General features: G+C 40.9%; 1 protein-coding gene and 1 long non-coding RNA gene across 4 annotated transcripts in view; both read left to right on the forward strand.

Annotated features, from left to right (window-relative positions):
* The first annotated feature begins 3,239 nt into the window (after positions 1–3,239).
* LOC148109344 (uncharacterized) lies at positions 3,240–9,015 on the forward strand. The gene is made up of 3 exons (XR_015725923.1): positions 3,240–3,498; positions 5,589–5,725; positions 8,324–9,015. It is a non-coding gene; the product is annotated as an uncharacterized LOC148109344 (long non-coding RNA).
* A 1,278-nt stretch (positions 9,016–10,293) lies between these two features.
* The window catches only part of LOC123801137 (uncharacterized), a 41,337-nt gene continuing 37,241 nt past the window's right edge, over positions 10,294–14,389 (forward strand). For all 3 annotated transcript variants that reach the window (XR_006782124.2, XM_087865071.1, XM_087865072.1), the window contains exons 1-2: positions 10,294–11,472; positions 13,596–13,705. Coding sequence is in view for 2 of the 3 variants with exons in the window: in XM_087865071.1 (XP_087721197.1) it covers positions 11,458–11,472; positions 13,596–13,705 (125 nt within the window). In the remaining variant the exon portion in view is untranslated. The remainder of the gene's footprint in view (positions 11,473–13,595; positions 13,706–14,389) is intronic.

Raw genomic sequence — 14,389 nt, forward strand, 5'->3', positions numbered from 1 at the left:
GTAATCAAACAGAAACCCTCCAAGATCCCCAACCACCATCCTACCTGCTTCTGTAGCCAACTCTGATTTGTCCTCTCTTATTGTGGATGGAGTGTCCCTATGCCTATCAAGGGTCAAACCCCTCAACTTGTGTGCTTTGAATCATATTTTTCTTAACTTTTTAAGGTCTTGGCCCTATCAGTTTTCCTTCTCTTTCTCTTGTATCTTCAGTATCCCTTCACTGGATAATTTCCATCAATATCTAATCAAATTTTCCTCCTATCTTAAATATCCTATCTTTAAAAAGATGAAAAATTCATGCCTTTGTGGCTACAGCTCTATTTCTGTGCTCCTCTTTGGAACAAAATTTCTTCAAAATAGCCACCCCCCCCCATGTAATATTTATATTCTCTTCTCAACCCATTCTAATTTGGCTTCTATGCCTTCAACTAAACTGGGGTGCCTACTGTCAAAATCATAAATGATCTCTGGATTGCCAATACAATGATCCTTTTTCTGTTTTTATCTTTGCGGACCTGTCAACAGAAGTCAGTATTGGAATGCTCTTGAGCATCTTCTCTCTGTCTATATATGTTCCTTTGGTAATTTCATCCATCCCATTTTTTTTTTTCAAAAACAATGTATATACCAATGACTCCCAAGTCTATATCTTGAGTCCTGATATTTGCCCATAATTCTAAATTCATATATCCAATGCCTACTGGAAATCTCCACATAGATGTTTAATTGACCCTTTGAATTTAACATGGCCAAAACAGAATGTTTAATTCTATCCCATCTAAAGTCCACTGATTTTTTTTTTTAGTCTTTCTCATCCTGGTAGAGATATCATTATCTATTCAGCTGTTCAAGTAAAAAATCTAAGAGTTATCTCTAAGTTTATACTTTATCTTTCACTTGCTACATCTGCTCTCCAAATGAGTTTTATTGATCATATTTCAAATATATTGACTCCATTTATTTGTGGTCATTTCCACTTCTACCTTCCTGGTCCAATCAACTGTGATTTTCATTTGACCTACTGCATAAGCCCCCTCTTGGTCTCCTTCTTTTGCCTCGTGGGCTGGTCAACTGTCTTTTTGTTCTTTGATATCTTGTTCAGCTCTGTGCCTCAGCAAACTTAATTTCCTAGCCTCCTTTGCCCTCTGGCTTGTGGGTAGATTGGCCTAGTAGAGAGAGAATTGGTGAAAGATTGCTTGCTGTGAGGGCTCCTATACCACATCTTCTCTGTGGTTCCAGCTGCTTGAGATAGTCCCATCTTCTGTAGACCTAAAGGAGGCGCCTACCATGATAATATAGGGAATTTTTTTTGAGCTTTTGTATCTGAGTTTATTCTTCATTTACTCTTTAAAATACGACTATAGTTGAATATTAAAAACAATAGCAAGTAGTGAGCTATGATTGTAGTTCTTCACTTATTCACTACCCCATATAAGATGCTGGCAGTGTTATTCACTGGCCCCTTTAAGAGGTCTGACACTGAACACCACCCCTAGGATGACGTTCATCGTCTTCATATGCTTCCCCATTGTAATGGCGTCATCTTTTCTGATTTGGATCAAAGTCTATCAGTTCTACTTGGTCCATTTCATCAGTCTCTTCTGTTTCCTTCCCCTCAGGTAGGAGTTTTTCCAGCACAGAGAGATTTTTGTCAGGAAGAGAAAGCCATTCTCAGGAAAGTTTACCTTAAATTCGATGATTAAGCGACCCTTCACATATGGTCTGTGATAAATTGGCATACCTTCATTTAGCACACACTTGATATCTCCGTGCTTGACAGTCTGACCCGGACAAGAGGTGATGATGATGGCTCTGTTGTTGTTCTGCAGAATCTGGGCCATGGTCACACTACCTCTCTTGGTTCCTTCAGTCCTGGAAGTAGTAGAGGCTACGGTGAATCTCAAGTTGCTTTATCATACCCTGTTTGAAATCTTAGATCTTCTATTAGCTTTATAAACAATTCCTTTTTTTTTTTTAAGATTTTATTTATTTATTTGACATAGAGAGAGAGAGCACAAGCAGGGGGAGCAGCAGGCAGAGGGAGAAGCAGGCTCCCCGCTGAGCAGGGAGCCCCTTGTGGGGCTCCATCCCAGACCCTGGGATCATGACCTGAGCAGATGCTTAACCAACTGAGCCATCCAGGCGCCCCTGTAACCAATTCCTAGAACTAAATAGCTTTGTTTGTTTGTTTGTTTATTTAAAAGAGCTTAAGTAATTTTTTAAGCATTTCTTTATTTAACACTAATTAATTTAGCCCTATACAGCATAATCTTCACACGGCAGCCAGAGAAACTGTTTTAAAATGTAAGTTAGTTTCTGTCAACGCCACTTTTCCTCTCCCTTCCTAAACTCATTTAAATCTTCCTAAAACTTATCATAATGAGAATAAAATATCAACTCCTTATACTGGCTGACAAAGCCCACCCTAATCTGAGTCCAGTTTGTGATTCTTATCTCATTTACACCACCTTCCCCTTCACTCCTTATACTCAGCCATGCGGGCCTGTGTTGTGTTCTTCGAATGAATCGGGCTTATCCTGGCTCCAGAGCTTTTGCACAAAGTCTTCCCTTTACCTAGAGCGCTCTTCTCTCTGAATTCACACTGCGGCTCCCTCTTACCATTCAGATTTGAGCTTTAGTGGCAACTCCTCAGGAAAGCCTTTCATGATTTGCGTTATCAAGTGATTACTCTTTACTTTCTCACATCAATCTATATTAATTCTTCACATGTTTCGTAATACATAATCCTTTTTATTCCACTCCCTGTCAATCTCCTGATTTATTCAAGTATTTGTTTTGTCTATATCTCCTAGGCAGAGCTCTTGCCTGCCTTGTTCTGGTTCCTAGAACAATGTTTGGCACACAGAAACCGCCAATAAATACTTGAATGGATGCATAAATGAACGCAAACCAGCATTTTGGTTAGGCAAATGTTGAATGGATAAGCACTAGAACCCCCAACGAAGCAGTTAAATAATCAGTTAGTGTTGAGAAGGTAAGTCAAAAGTTAAAATGCCATTGGAGTGTTATACACTATGCCTAGAAGAAGACTGTAGCCTAATATGAAAGAAGATAAATACCGGGGTCAAGTCACTACTCTATGTCTATATGCTGAGCCATGAATATATTCTCATGCTCTTTGTAGCTGAGTGGAAAGAGGTTAAAAAGAATAACTGCGGGTTTCATCTGCCCGGGATTTCCACTTCTGGTATGGCTGATAAAGTAATTCAGTCCAACTATAACATAAAGAATAACTATGAAAAGTGGAAAAATAAACTAAAAATATCTGCTTGGAAGCATTGTGAGCTAACAAGGTGGTGAAGAATCTGAGTCAAGATCTGGATGAAAAAGGAAATCTAGACGGGTAAGCCCAGTATTGGGGTCAGTTTTTCTCCAGGGAATACCTGCTGATTCTGAAAGAGGTAGCAAAGAGTCTGAGAAATACAGCAACACTTTTGACAGCTACATGGGACCAAGGGGACAGAACTGGAACTAAAGGTAAGTGCGGACCAGAAGTAGAATTACAGAGAGCAGTTACCTTTTGGGAGGAAGAAGGAAGTTACTGAGGGAGAGCATGAGAAGTATGTTCCATTTCTTGACTTTAGTAGTGGTTATGTAGGTGTTCACTTTGCGGTATTTCCTGGGGAACAATTTTCTATTAGTGTGTTATATTCTTGATAAAAAATGTTTAAAAGAAGTGACACCATAACGTTGGGTCACATACATTTCTTAAATAGCTAGAGATCATTAGGAAGATACTTTTTCCTTTCATATACTGTAGAGTTTTGGTGAAACACTTTGAGCTTGCTCATAGATAACTTGGCTTTTACACTTAAAATCAAAGTCTGCCTTAGAAAACAAGTAGTATTTCCCTTAAGAGGACAAGTCATGGTGGCATGTATATATTCTTTATCTGAAATGTAATAATTTGAGTTGAAACTATATAATAGAGCCGAAGTCCATTTGAGGGTATAAAACATGGAAGAAAATAACATTTAAAAAATGAAGTAAAATGTTCCATAACCTTAGATGATGGGGAATGATCTTAAGGCACCCAAGGACACTGGCTCTGCCCTCCTACCACACAGTCGCACTGCTCATTGGGATTGCTGCAGTCATCGCTCTGGGGCAAAGACCCTGTGGACTCTGCCCTCAGAGGTGGAACCCACCCATTCTGCTGTTTCTGCTTTTCTTTGTCTCTGCTTTTCCCTCCCTTCCACTCTCACACTACCTTTATTTATTTATTTATTTCTCTTTTCCGGTGGCTTCTACTCAGTCATGTGCCTTCCTCTGTGTCATGATTGAGGCTTATCACCTCTGCCCCGGGTGACTCCTTCAGTTTCTGCTCCTGCCTGCAGTACGTTTTACATTCTGAGTCCCGGGAATGATCCGCTCAGATTCTGTGCTCACCTACCGGTTCAGAATGGCCCTGTCTGGCAGGCTTCTCCGGCCTGATACCCCACAGAGGCTGCTGGCTCTCTCCCCTCTCGCCTATCGACGAAGGCTGTTGGGTCAAGGCTGATCTCTGGGCCCGGAGCCTACAGTAATTCATGCTTATGAATGGATAGTGTGGATGCACTATCGGGAAGTATGATGCACCATCTACATAGGGGGAAAACGTTCGGCAGAGACTCTCCTGGGGAAGGAAGGGAGAGCGGTGCTGTTAAGTGATCGAAAAGGTGTAGAAAGAGGCGCGATCTGTGTTTAGATAGGAAATGACAGGACAGAGTAGCTGGAGGTCAAGAGGAAGCTCGGAAATCCTAGCTTTCTCAGATGAAAGTCTGTGTTATTCACTCGGGGGGCTTAAGTGGCTGCGGGGAAATCACTCCTTTGAGACGGAGAGGAGAGGTACTGAGAGGGCTGGGAACTTGGAAGACAATGCTCAGACCTTCGGTTTTTGTTCTAAACAAGTAAGGTCAGTAAGAACAAATTGCTTTGATGAAGACATTGTGTTGAGCCTTTGCAGCAGCTGTACATCTGGTAGACCATTTACAGAGGAGAAGCTCCCTAACGCGCCAGCTGCACACGTGTTCCTCCGTGCAATCCAGAGTCCTCCTTAGGGTTTTGTTCCCAAAGCTACTTTGAGCACTTTGGAACTACCTAGTGCTCCTGGTATTTGAATTACATAGCTGTCTTTCCAACTCTGGTAATGGAACCCCTGAAAAAGAATTTAGGGGCCTTTTCTGTGTCTTCTCTTGGGCTTTGCTCGGAGGAAGTAATAGTCCCAATTCAGTCTACTAAAAGAAAGTCTGTTTAAGGAAGTTAAAAAAATAGTCTGAGCCAAGGAAGAATTTAATGGATATAAAATTTCGGTTTTGCAAGATGAGTATGTTCCAGAGATCTGCCATATAGCATATTGTCTGGAGTTAACAATACTGCATTGTGCCCTTGGAAGTTTGTTAAGAAGGTAGAGCTCATGTTAAATGTTTCTACAACACACACAAAAGAAAACAAAGGGACATAGGAAACTTTTGGCGGTGGTGGATGTATCTATTACCTTGATTGTAATGATGATTTCACAGGTATTTGCATATGTCCCAACTCATCAAGTGTATACATTAAAAATGTATGGTTTTTTTGTGTTTCAGTTACATCTCAATAAAGAGTTGAAGAAAATCAGTGGATCTGTGTTCCGCCTTGGGAGCAAAAAGGAATGTGGTCTGAGAAGGGGAGGCCGGGGGAACTCAGAACACAGGATCTGCACGTTCTTAGAAAGAGCTATAGAGTAAGTATGATAGGGAGCTTCTTGGGAAGTTCTTCAACATCACACACCTAATCCCTGGAAACTGTGAATGTGATGAGTTATCACTTCTTTGGATTATGTTGGTTTTTTTTTTTTTTAAAGATTTTATTTATTTATTCGACAGAGATAGAGACAGCCAGCGAGAGAGGGAACACAAGCAGGGGGAGTGGGAGAGGAAGAAGCAGGCTCATAGCGGAGGAGCCTGATGTGGGGCTCGATCCCATAACGCCGGGATCACACCCTGAGCCGAAGGCAGACGCTTTAACCGCTGTGCCACCCAGGCACCCCTTGGATTATGTTGTTACATGGTAGTTTGCTAAGATTGCCATCACAAAGCCCCACAAACAAGATGGCTTAAAACAATAGAAACTCACAGTTCTGGAATCTAGAGGTCTGAGTCAAGGTGTGGGCAGGGCCATGCTCCCTCTGAGACTCTGGGTAGAATCCTTCTTTGTCGCTTCCTAGTTTCTGGTAGGGGAGGGCAATCCTTGGTGAGCCTTGGACTGCAGTCTGCCTCTGTCTTTACATGACATTCTCTCCGTGTATCCTCACATCCTTTTTCTCCTGTGCCAGTCTAGAGGTCTAAATTTTCCCTTTTTATAAGAACACCAGTTATATTAGATTGGGATATACTCTAATGACCTCACTTTACCTTGATTACCTCTTTAAAGACACTATTTCCAAATAAGGTCACATTGTGGGGTACTGGGGGATAGGACTTGAACATACCTTTTTAGGGGGGACACAACTGAACCCATAACATAGGCATAGTTGACCTGAGCAAAAAGAGGCTATCTAGGTGGACCTAAATGTAATCACATGAGCCTTTAAAAACAGAGAATTTTCTTTGTTTGGCGACAGAAGTCAGAGAGATTTGAAGCATGAGTGGGATTTGATGTGCCATTGCTGGCTTGAAGATGGAAAGGGCCATGAATCAAGGAATGTGGGTTCTTTCTGGGATATGAGGTGGACTCTGGTTGGCAGCCAGCAAGGAAAGAGATCTCAGACCGAGAGCTCCAGAGAAGGGAGAGTTCTGCCAACAACCAGAATGGTTTTGAAAGTGAATTCTCCTCTGAGTCTTTGGATAAAAGTCAGTCCAGTCAGCATCTTGATTTTGGCTCTATGAAAGAACTAAGTCTACCTGGACTTCTGACCTACAAAACTGTGAGATACACAGATGCTGTTTTCAGTTGCTAAGTTTATGGTAATTTTTATGCAGTAGTAAAAAAAAAAAATGCAGTAAGGTACAGAGTGTTATAAATTCCTTTCTAGAGTTCCTAAGAGAGCCACACTGGGATCCAGAACCATCCTTAAATGACATTTAGTTCCCACTACCTTAAAAGAGCCGTTGATACAGTCAAATTTAGGAGACAGACTATGAGTAACAGTGGAAATAGATCTGTAATCTGCTGGGAGCTAAGGGACAATTAAAGAACTTTCTGTCCTGTTAATGGGCACCTGAAACCACTGTTGAGCCCTGCTGAGGTTTACTTCCTGGGAGTGCCCAAATAAACACTGATGGGGCTATCACTGGAAGCAATGGACACTGTTTTAATTGAAAACTTCTAGTTTTTTATATGATTGCTCTTGAAATAGGGGATTGCCACAAATTAGGTAAGTATAGCCCCAGACAAGCAGACTGGAGTTCAGGGTAATATTTAAGAGTCAGCAGGGGAACTTGAGTAGCAACTAGAAATAAGAGAAGAAGCCCTATCATGTGAATGGTGCACACACAGTAGGGCTCCGACACATTAGGCTTGAGGGCAAACAGATCTCCAGGGGTTCACTTGGGACAAAGTGGATAATATCCACAGGGCAGCCAGACTGAGGGTGGGACTAGAGCTCTTACAAATGTCAAGGCTTGCTTCTTAACTGAAAGGCCAGCTAGGGTTGAACAAGTAGCATGGAAGTCTTCAATCTTCAATTCTGGAGAGGAGCTTGGACACAGGGAGCTGACCTTATGTGGTTAGAGACCCAGAAACCTTGGACGAAATTTCCTACCAGTGCAGAATCCTTGAATTGAATCTGATATTCATACTCTTAGTTTCTTGGGGGATTATTTGGGCTTGAAAAGAGAATACATGCATGCCTATTTCCTTAGATCCTTTATCTAATTTCAAAATCACTATTTTCCCTGAATGATGTATTTTTGTCCTTTATTTAATAGGAAGAATCCGGGGCCTCTGGGTGGCTCAGTTGGTTAAGTGTCCAACTCTTGATTTCAGCTCAGGTCACGATCTCAGGGTCCTGGGATGAAGCCCCGGGTCAAGCCTCAAGTAGGGCTCTGTGACAGGCTCCCCACTCAGCAGGGAGTCTGCTTGAGGATTCTCTCCCTCTGCCCCTCCCCCTGTGCGCTCTCTCTCAAATAAAATAAGTAAATATTTTAAAAAATAGGAAGAATCCAGTGTGAGTGTTTCAAAAGAAAGTGAAGGTTATATGCTCTATTGTGAAATAGAATTTGGCTTTTTATTTATGTTCAGTTAAAAATTATGTACCAGTAACTTAAGCAGTTAGCACGATGTAAAGAAAACAGCTTCTTCATAATGCTTCGTCTCAGCTTCTATAATTCTCTCCCTTCAGCCGGGCTCATTGGTCCCCTCAGCACACGGAGCCTGGTTCCAGCCCTGAACGTAGCTCTGCACCACCTCACCTCAGCGGGCAGGTGCAAGTCGCGATTCGCCCCATCCAGCTTCCATCCTTCAAGCCTGTCTGCTTTGCATTCCTTCTGGATGTCTTCCCCTGGCCAGCTGCCGTGACTGACTTCTACTCTGAACCTCCTTAATATCTCTAGTTAGTCAACACTTAGCCTAAGTTACCTGGTCTAGATGTTTATGTTTTTTAAAATTATTATTTTTTTATTTGAGTATAGTTGACACATAATGTGATGTTAGTTTCAGGTGTACTGCATAGTGATTTGACAAGTTCATACATTATGCTCACCACAGGTGTAGCTACCATCTGTCCCATGACATCACTGTTACCATATTGATTGTATTTTTCACGCTCTGCTTTTTATTCCCGTGACTTTAGATATTTATCCTTTTTTAACCTAAGCTCATTGACATTTTAGAGCTATGAGAGGTCTAAGCAAGCATCTAGTCTAATCCCCCCATTTTCAGAATATGAAAGTGGCCTTGACTAGGCTAACATCTAATTGAGAAAGAGCCAAGATTAGAATGATATGAAATAACATTCCTTGTCTTCTGTTATTTTTCTTGTGTAATGATGCCATACATACATATATACACACACACACACATACACACACACACACACACCCATTGGCTGTGAGGCAGTTTGACCCCACATTTACTGATAAATATAGCATGCCACCATAATGGACATGTAAAGTGTTTTCTTAATGAGTCAGTAATATAAAACACGTATGATTTGCTGTAGTCTGGTAAGGAGGCTTAATAAGAAATTTAGTCAGAAATCTAGATTTCATTGGCATAGCTCAAATGACTGGTGTTCCTTGATTAGAGAGGTTATTTCCTGGTACCACTGTTAAGATAAAAAGGTAACAAGGTTGACACGCTTATTTATTTAAAGAAATTTGAGTTACCTGTGCGAGAATCGAATACTTTTCTGGTAAGTTATTAGTGTCTGTTCTGCATGAAGGAACAGAATTTCAATCCACAGTTCCCGCTCCCTCTTACCTTTTAAAAATGATGGCCATTATGTGGCAGCTGACTATAGGAAACATATTAAGCACTTGCCAGTATTCTTCACTGAATTCAGCCACATACATTCAAGTGTTAAAGGATTTATTTGTGTGATTTCTCCTGACTCATCAGCTGGGTCATAGAATGAAAGGCTGAATAGAAAATTGGAATAAGCAGTAACCCAAAAGGAGCAGCGTGGATCAACCCTGGTATGTGATGCGGGATAGAATAGAGTTTATGAAGTGTCCTTCAATGTCCTTGCGGGTCTAGGTGTGCAGTGAGCGGTCGCAGGCTTGAGGAGCGTGGGGGGGGGGGCGGGGACTGTACAGCCTCATCAGCGATCCAGACGACTCGGTGAGCGGCTGTCGGGCTGGCCACCCCCCACCCTCCACATGCAGCAAAGCAAGTCCATTGGCAAGATTGGCAGTGATGCAGGGCAGCGGGTTTTTTTCTATGATGTTCAATCTAATCTAAACCAATGCTCTTTTTTTTTTAATTTCCTGGAAATGGCTTAATCAGCTGTCATTTTAAAGTCAATTTATCAATAGAATGAGAGACCTGCAGTGAGCCGCAGCAGTGTCTAGGAAGGTGGACGGCCCTTTCAGGTGTGTGGCCAGTACACGCAGCCACAATCAGCTCTGTTCCCCAGACCAGGCTCTGCAGGCAGCAGCTGCGGTTCCCCCTCACCAGGGACACTGTGCGCAGCTTTTCTTTGGGGCTGCACAGGGCTTGGTGTTACATGCAGCATAATTCTGGGGGAGAGAAAACCTGAAGCACAAACACCTTTGGAAAAGAATCTGTAACCACACATAATAAACCACGGAAGGACAGGAATTTCTTTCTAGGGAGGACACGCGTTTTTAAGTTTCCTTTTTCCCTTTTTTTTTTTTTTTTTTTGAGTCCAGTAATTAGGTTGCCATATGAGAAATTTCTGTTGTAGTTTACAGATTTACTAGAGTTATAAAAGATGTAAGACATCAAGTTATAAATCAACTCTAGATTCAGATAAAATGAGAAGAGCATGGACTGAGAGCGGCCCATCTAAAGGCAGGTGTGTGCTTGAGCCAGTGAATGGGATCCTCCCAGGCACCCGGGTCTGCTCCCCCTGGGCAGAATTGGCTGCTGGGATTTTTCTTGCATGTAGTTTTGCTACCGGGAGAGTTTCCTCACCCTTAATACCTTTCTGGTCAGGTGGATGTTCCGTTCTGTTCCTTACTGTTGATGTCCTTTCCCCACTCTGACTGCACTGATGGACAGTTTCCCAGGGCTTCACACTCTGCTGATATTTCATCAATCATGTTAATAGTTTTGCTTCCCAAGGTAAACTTGTGCCCTTGCAAATTCTTGGAAACTGAAAAATGTCCTTTAAAAAGGGAGCCCACTGTGAGACTAAGACTCTTTGGTAGAATGATTGGTGGAGCACGGCATAGATACATTGGCAAACTGTGACTTACAGGGCCGTCCATGCCTCCCGGGCCTCTGCTGGTCACAATATGGTCAACTGGTAACTTGCTTGTGAAAATCCTCTTTGTTTTCCTTTCCAAATGTGAGTCATTCATGGGCTTAAAAATTAAAAGTCTTTCCCTGTTATCTTAGTTTCTCATACTTCAAAATGAAAAAAAAAAAAAAACAAAAAGAAACAAGACAAAAAAATCCCAACCAAACTACTTGAAAGGCTCTATGGAACAGGCCAAAATATTGTATGATACTAAATAAAATAATTGATAGCAGGTGGCCAGCTAAGTTCTGCCAGATGTAATCATAAAGACAAAGAGAATTTTCATGGTCAAGGTCAGGGTCTTGAACATACTTTTGATGTGAATGGAAGCTTTGTAAGGGTAAGGAATAAGAATACAACGGAATACTGTATTAGCAGAAAGACACCAAATGCTGGGAAAACTAAAAACGATAGTCATTTTTAATTTTAAAAAAGTACCTTACATTCCTTATAATAAATCTTGATTTTATTTCCTCCTTCTCACTCACAGATGTAAGGATTTACATAATTAAAGAGAAGAATCATTTTGTTTACTAATTATGAGATGATTGATGGCCAGAGTTAAGGTAAAATTATTTGGGGAAGCATAATTTATTCTTACTTAACGTAATAACATGTGCTGTTTAGATTAGTTATTCTGTAATGTTTCTCTGGAAAGAGTGAATTGCTTTATTTACAAATCTATTATAATGCAACAATTACTTCTTGAAACCATATTAGAGGCAATGAGAAAGGATTATACTTGATAGTTACTTGATTAACCAAGGTAAATAATCACAGAGTTGGTGGAAATAAAAATACACCTTAAGCAAATCAGACCAATAAGTGTTGACCTCCATGTTTTAAAAATGTCAGATAGGAATGCCCATGAGGACTTTGGTGGTGTTTTCCAATATTTGACAAGAACTTCAGTTTCCATGTTACTAGTATTGATGTTGTAACTATCCATGAATTTGATATTCTTTTCTTTAACCTTTAGTACCGTTGTAGGGGAAAGTCAAAAGAAAGGTGCCTGTTCCCTTTTCCTACTGAAGATAGTGCCCTGTTTCTCCCTTTCAATTTATTGCCACACTTCTTCAAAGATTAATATTCTTGGCCATCTATGTATTGCTTTCTGACTCCTTGAAATCTTCTAATAATCAATAAAAGCAGCAAACATCCTTGTAGAGCTCATGTCAGGCAGTGGTTTCAGCACTTTAAACCTGGTCACTCACGTGATCCTCTTGTTAACTCTCCAAAGTAGGTGCTATCACGATCTCCATCTTATAAATGTGGACATGGAGGCAAGAATAAATAATCTGCCCAAGGTCACAGAGTTTCAGCTGGGATGCAAACCCAGGCAGTCCCATTCCAGGGTTAACTGGGCTGCCTTCCACTCAAGGTTTATTTAATCTTTTAATGACCATATCTAATGATTTTTTTCCCCCTTTCTTTTGTTGCTTCACATCTTGATATTACTTGACATTATTGATCCTTCCTTGGTTTCGGTGACCAAGAAGTCTTCTGGTTCTCCTATTTCCCTGTGTTCTTCATTTTGGGGGAATTTTATTATACTGTTTACATTTTTTTGGTGCCCTATTTTCATACATTTACCAAGGTGCTGTCCTCATTCATCTTATTTATTTTCTCCCTCTGCTATCATTCCTTTGGAAATCTCTTCATCACTACTTTAATGATTCTCGTGTATTTATCATGAGGTCCAACCTCTGCCTGAATTATTTCCTACATAGCTCTCTTCTGGAATGTTTTATAGATACTTTAAAGACACAACAAGTCCCCAAGTTTATTATCTCCACTATCCCCTTCCCTCCCAGATCTGTTCCTCACTGTGTCTGCATCTCAATTCACTTAATGGTACCACTTTCCTTCTAGCCATCTGGACTGGCCCCCATTGGAAAAAGCTCTCTTTTGCTTACTTCTCAGATATAGTTAGTCATAAGGAACTCTAGACAGAAAGAACAATTTGAGGAAAAGATAGAGATATGAATTTTCTTGGCATGTTAGGGGAGTGGTGAGTAGCTTTGAGGGTAAAAGGAAGAAAGGGTGAAGCAAGGAGGGAAGAGATTATAAAAGGTTGATTGAACATAGTTCATTAACCTTTGAATGAAATTGTTCTGTGAAGCCAAAGTGTGTTATTGACCAACTGGCTCTTCACCAGTAGGCTTCTTTTCTTTAAGGTATCCCAGCCTTAGTGAAGATACTGAAGTCAGGTCTGATCTTTATTTTTGCAGCTCAAAGACCTTGGCATTACTAGTACTTCAGAGACCAGTAGACTCTCAGAGATGGACTGATACCAATCAAAACACCATCAGCCAGTCATGGGGACTAGTGGTAGGAATTGAGCCTGGGAGAGGGAAGCATTCCTTTCCAGTGCTTATGACCCTTATTTGGGACACATCCCAAGCACCAAGCTCTTTGGGAAGATAACCAAGTCTGCAAATTATATTCCGTTTCCTCATTCTGGTCATCTCCTTTTAAGCAAATATTCTTGGGTAGGGTATTATCATTGGTAAACTACAGGAAAGGAGAAAATTCCTTATGATAAGGGAAGCATTTAACTGCTTTTATTGTAAGATCAAATCTATCTTCAATTAGGGGAGTTGGGGTTTGGACAAATAAATGAAGTTTTAGCAAGTCAGAATAAGCAAGTACTTAATCTTGAACAGAGAATCTTGTTATCTTCAATTAGGGCAGTGACTTGGCCTTAGGGCCTGGGCCTCTAGCTGATGGCAGATTTAACAGGACCGTCTGGGAGAGAGCTCTAAGTATCTACGGAGTTGAAGGAACATCAAATGAAAGGTACTTGCTTACTACTTTCATAAGATCCTATTTAGACATTTTGATACTAGGACAGATTGGGGAGTTTCCTGGGGTTTTCTAATTCAAGATGTTTTCTTTTTGTTTTGATAAAGCCAGAGTAAGAAAATGTGCTCTCTAAAAATGCTCAATAACCTATCAGTTCCTTTGCACTTGTTTTAGGAAGCTGACTTGTTTGTAAATTGAACAAGTATCCCTCCCTCATGCCCCACCTCAGCCACACAGATGTAAAACATAGATTATTGTAGTCCGGCCACCTCTGAGTAGTGTTTGCTCCCCTTGAATGTTCTAGGTACTCAAAGGTTGAAGACAGGTCATATCACTGTGATGGGAAATATTTTGATCAATTATTTCTTTTGGCTTTTTTTTCTTTATTTTGGTTTCCTCACTATGGTGACTTTACATTTAGTCTGTTTTATAAATTAAGAATTGGCAATTTGTCAATGAAAAGGAACCATAAACTGCTAAAGAAAGGTGGGGAGGAAATAGAATTAGGAAAACATAGAAATCTGAACATATGGTGACCATATTTCTTGCATGACCAATCAGTACACATGGTCTGACCTGTATGTGTCTATCCGGGGACAGTAACGCTAATTATACTCCTGACCCCTTGGCTTGCGTCATGATTTCTAGTCTCAATTAGCCCTTAGAAGAAGGAATCTA

Source organism: Ursus americanus, chromosome 10 (assembly GCF_024610735.1).
Source record: "Ursus americanus isolate L20-20 chromosome 10, mUrsAme1.1.p, whole genome shotgun sequence".
NCBI classification, from domain to species: Eukaryota; Metazoa; Chordata; class Mammalia; order Carnivora; family Ursidae; genus Ursus; species Ursus americanus.